At 35.0% G+C, this 3,716-nt stretch overlaps 1 protein-coding gene across 1 annotated transcript; it reads right to left on the bottom strand.

The window, feature by feature from the left end:
* Positions 1-1,432: 1,432 nt before the first annotated feature.
* On the bottom strand, positions 1,433-3,656 carry LOC112465545 (UPF0160 protein MYG1, mitochondrial-like). The gene is made up of 5 exons (XM_025033128.1): positions 3,493-3,656; positions 3,258-3,353; positions 2,930-3,166; positions 2,656-2,851; positions 1,433-2,579 (listed from the first exon to the last, which is right to left on the bottom strand). Exons 1-5 carry the CDS (start codon positions 3,609-3,611, stop codon positions 2,205-2,207), a joined length of 1,023 nt encoding a protein of 340 aa, XP_024888896.1. The 5' UTR covers positions 3,612-3,656; the 3' UTR covers positions 1,433-2,204.
* Positions 3,657-3,716: the final 60 nt, after the last annotated feature.

Here is a 3,716-nt window from a genome sequence, read left to right as displayed (position 1 = left end):
GACTGAAAACTATGATCATCATATTAAATTACGAGATTTAATGCTATATTAAGTAAATATATCGTGTTATTTAACAAATCAACAGATCGTAGCAAAACATGAGTTTCACCAGAAGCACTTTTGTATGCAGAAAATCTTTAAGTTGTGTTTAGATACCTTAACGTTGCACGCCGAAGAACGTACGTTTTATATAGGATTTCGTGCTCCTTAAACTGACCGTTTTCCAGCAGAGAGTGGCAAGAAGATGTCCGAGAATGCACGTGCTCCCTTTCTGTCGGAAAAATCGAACTTCTTCCCTTGGTTGGCACCTGCCTCTTTTCAGAGGTCATTAATTCAATACGGCTAGTATGTTGTTGAAGTAGGTTTATTAAGGCGTATTTACACACATACTGTTCGAGATTCTCTTTCGATATTTGTTGGTGGGAAAATCGAACGGTGTAACCCGTCCAATGACGCCTTTATGTACGCAAATTGTGCACGTTGGACTACGTAGCCACGAATATTTCCGGCAGACATCACACATACGTTTCAATGATTCCGTCCTATGCCCATAAAGTGCAATTGCTTAACAACATATATTATATTTAAAAAAAAAAAATAACTAAGAATTTAAGCCAGATAAAAGATATTAAAAATAAAAAATCAACTATACATATATATATATTTTTAATGGTGATTTCATGCAGAATATATATTACCATAGAAAAACTGCAGAACTGAAAAAAAAAACAAGTATAATGTCGTTGCTTAAACATTTATTTGTGCAGTTTTGACTTTTTAGGCTATTCCATTTTGACCGAAAGTAATTGTAATAGCAACTTAAATTTAAAATTTTTCATACATATATTATGCATATATTTTCAATTTAAGAATTTAAATAAAGTTTAGTATTAAATAGACCAAACGGTAGAGAGGTTTTTCTTCAAATCTGTGCTTTTTTTCTCTTTTGTTATTATGGCACAATTTACATATAATACATTACGTATATGTATGTACATTTTTTTTATTTTATTACTTCTTTTTATTATATTTTTTATTATCTTTAACATAACATAAAATAAATAAACGAATTATGTAAGGTAAAAGAGATCAAACCAGAACAAAATATTCACGAAAACGATGATTCCTGCGTTTTATCCTCGCACGTTTGGTACCAAAACGTAACAAAAGTGCGGGGACAATATTGAAGATTTGTACATTAAAAAAAAGATGATTTGTTATATAGACAGAGACCCAGAAATGCTCCGCTTAATCTAAAATACTTGCACATGTATAAGAGTAATCCCAAACGATCATTCCTGCGATTTGTGCCAAAATGTACAAGTGCGAAAACAATTTTTAAAACGCAGGAACAATTGTTAGGGATTTCTTTACATGCAAGTACGCGCGGATACTTCGGATTAAACGGAGCAGTAGTCCCGGGTCTCAACTCTGTTAATCAACTTTTATTTATTAACGTAATGGATTTTTTATTTCAACGCAGCATTGGTCTTCAATATCGAAAGTCGAGAACCATTAATGCAACGTTCATCTACAGCATAGAAATTATATATATATATATTTAGATTTGAAGTCGTAATGCCATATCGATTCGCAATATATCGACGAGTAATTTAATTAAATGTTCGTTTACGCAGGAAGCAGCTAAGACTGTTGGGCTGGTTCCATACGGTGTTCTGCCATGTATGCCACTCCGCCTGCGTTCTACGCTTAAGTTACACTCCACTTGGACCTGATCGCCGTATAATCGACACTCCGAAGTGAGCCAGGGGCTAAGATTGCGCATTTTGCCGCACAAGCAGTTGCCTGAAACGCTGACCGAAGAGTTAAGCATGCAACCATCAAAAACCGCGGATCGATAAAACTGAGCTATCTCTTCCCGATCGCAGAAGAACATGCGGAGAAAACTTGTGCCATGTTATATAGATCTGAGATGTGAAGAAACTTTAACAATAAACGAACCATTTTTTAAATAATTTCTGGAATAAGTGTGTGCAGTATATAGTTCGTCCTTATTAAACATAGTCACAAGTATTTGACGCACAACAATTCAAAAGATGAAATGATTTTCTCATACTGTGAAGTTCCACAAGTGTAAAAAAAAAAACAAAATGTACATGATTGAGTTGCATTTAATTACGAAAAAAGTTTTTAAAAATAATTGCCATAAAGATTCTAAAAAAAATTCAATGGTCTAGACATAATCATTTTTCTCCACCTTGCACAGTTTTCCCAATCTTGAGTGCTTCCTGCGCCATACTTATTGCGCCGTCCTTGGTTTTGTGACTCCCCATGCACCGACTGGAAAGCACAAATAAAGCGCCCTCAATTCCACAGGCTTTTACAAGAGCATCACTCTTTAAACCGCCCCACGCTTGCGGGAGTAACATTCTGTACATGCGACTTCTCAACGCTACTGGCATACACTCAATCCAATAAGAACAGTCTCTAGACTCTTGATTCTCTAAAATAACATACTTTATTGATGGCGAAATGTTCATCTCCTTTTCCAGTTTAAACAGATACTCTTCATACAGTAGAAATTTCGACAATGTTATTATCTCTCCGCTCGGATCGACCTTAAAAGAATGTTTTACATTAAACGATAATCGAAAATAAATCCAAAAAGACAAATAGAAGAAGTATTTTCCTTACTTCGAATCGACTTTCCACAGCGTGTCGCACGATGTCCATTGACGGTAAGTGAACGTTTTTCACGTCTTGTACAATTTCTAAAAATTCCGTTTGAGCCAAAGCCACGGCTTTCTCAAACTGTTTCTCTTTTTCCTGGCTGTTCAACGAAAAATTTAGTCTACGTATGCGCGCACTTAAATCAGTACATGATAGATATCTGAAACAAATGCAGATGCAATTATTCTGGAGAAACGTTCTAGATAGTATATATATAACATCACAAGCGTCCACTTATAATGGCACTGCATCGTACATTTGCTCATCATTATCTATAGCATCGATTTCCTTGATTAACTTGTCATAAATAAACTTAAACATTTCATCAATAACTCTGCCCTCTGTTACGTCTGAAAGTATATTCCTCAATATCTTATGACCGAAATGACAGTAGATCAGTCCCGCACTGGTTAGTTCCACTGTCGAATCATACCCTGGTTTTCTTATGATGGTACTCACCGATTCTTTGAAATCTCTAATTAAAGAAAAAATAAGTAAATAGTGGTGTAGTAAAAACAGAAATTTTCTTTAATGGCGCATAATTAAATAGTACAAATATATTTTACTTTATGTTATGATCATATCGATGCCTGGATGGATCATATTCTCCGCCAACATCCACCACAATATCACAGGTATCTAAGACACTTTTATCTCCAGATCTAAAAATTTAATTGTATAGCTATGAATTTTGCAACCCAATATTTCATATTCAATTCCGATATAATAATCCATGTCAATTCCCATTCTCGATATCAGTTAGGACGTCAAAATTCTTGACTCTTAGGTGAGAATAATTACCTCACTATAGATGCATCCTTATACTGTGGTAGCAGTTTTAAGAGTGCGCAGGCAAGTACTCCAGAGCAATAAAAATCTCCGTCAGCTGTGCCGATCCTCACGATCGATTTTCCCGACATCGTGAGAAGATTGGAAAATCCGCCGAAAAGCGCGCTTCTTGACTGAAAACTATGATCATCATATTAAATTACGAGATTTAATGCTATATTAAGTAAATATATCGT

This window comes from Temnothorax curvispinosus, unplaced genomic scaffold, assembly GCF_003070985.1.
Source record: "Temnothorax curvispinosus isolate PA1 unplaced genomic scaffold, ASM307098v1 QBEX01015321.1, whole genome shotgun sequence".
NCBI classification, from domain to species: domain Eukaryota; kingdom Metazoa; phylum Arthropoda; class Insecta; order Hymenoptera; family Formicidae; genus Temnothorax; species Temnothorax curvispinosus.
Note: the sequence above shows the minus strand (reverse complement) of the source record. Positions and strands in the feature narration are given on the sequence as shown.

Coding starts and splice junctions, on each gene's coding strand:
- LOC112465545 (XM_025033128.1), bottom strand. CDS start 3,611: ATGTCGGGAAAATCGATCGTGAGGATCGGCACAGCTGACGGAGATTTT. Junction 3,167..3,257: donor CGATATGATCATAACATAAA/GTAAAATATATT, acceptor TTCTTTAATTAG/AGATTTCAAAGAATCGGTGA. Junction 2,852..2,929: donor ATGTACGATGCAGTGCCATT/ATAAGTGGACGC, acceptor CATTTGTTTCAG/ATATCTATCATGTACTGATT.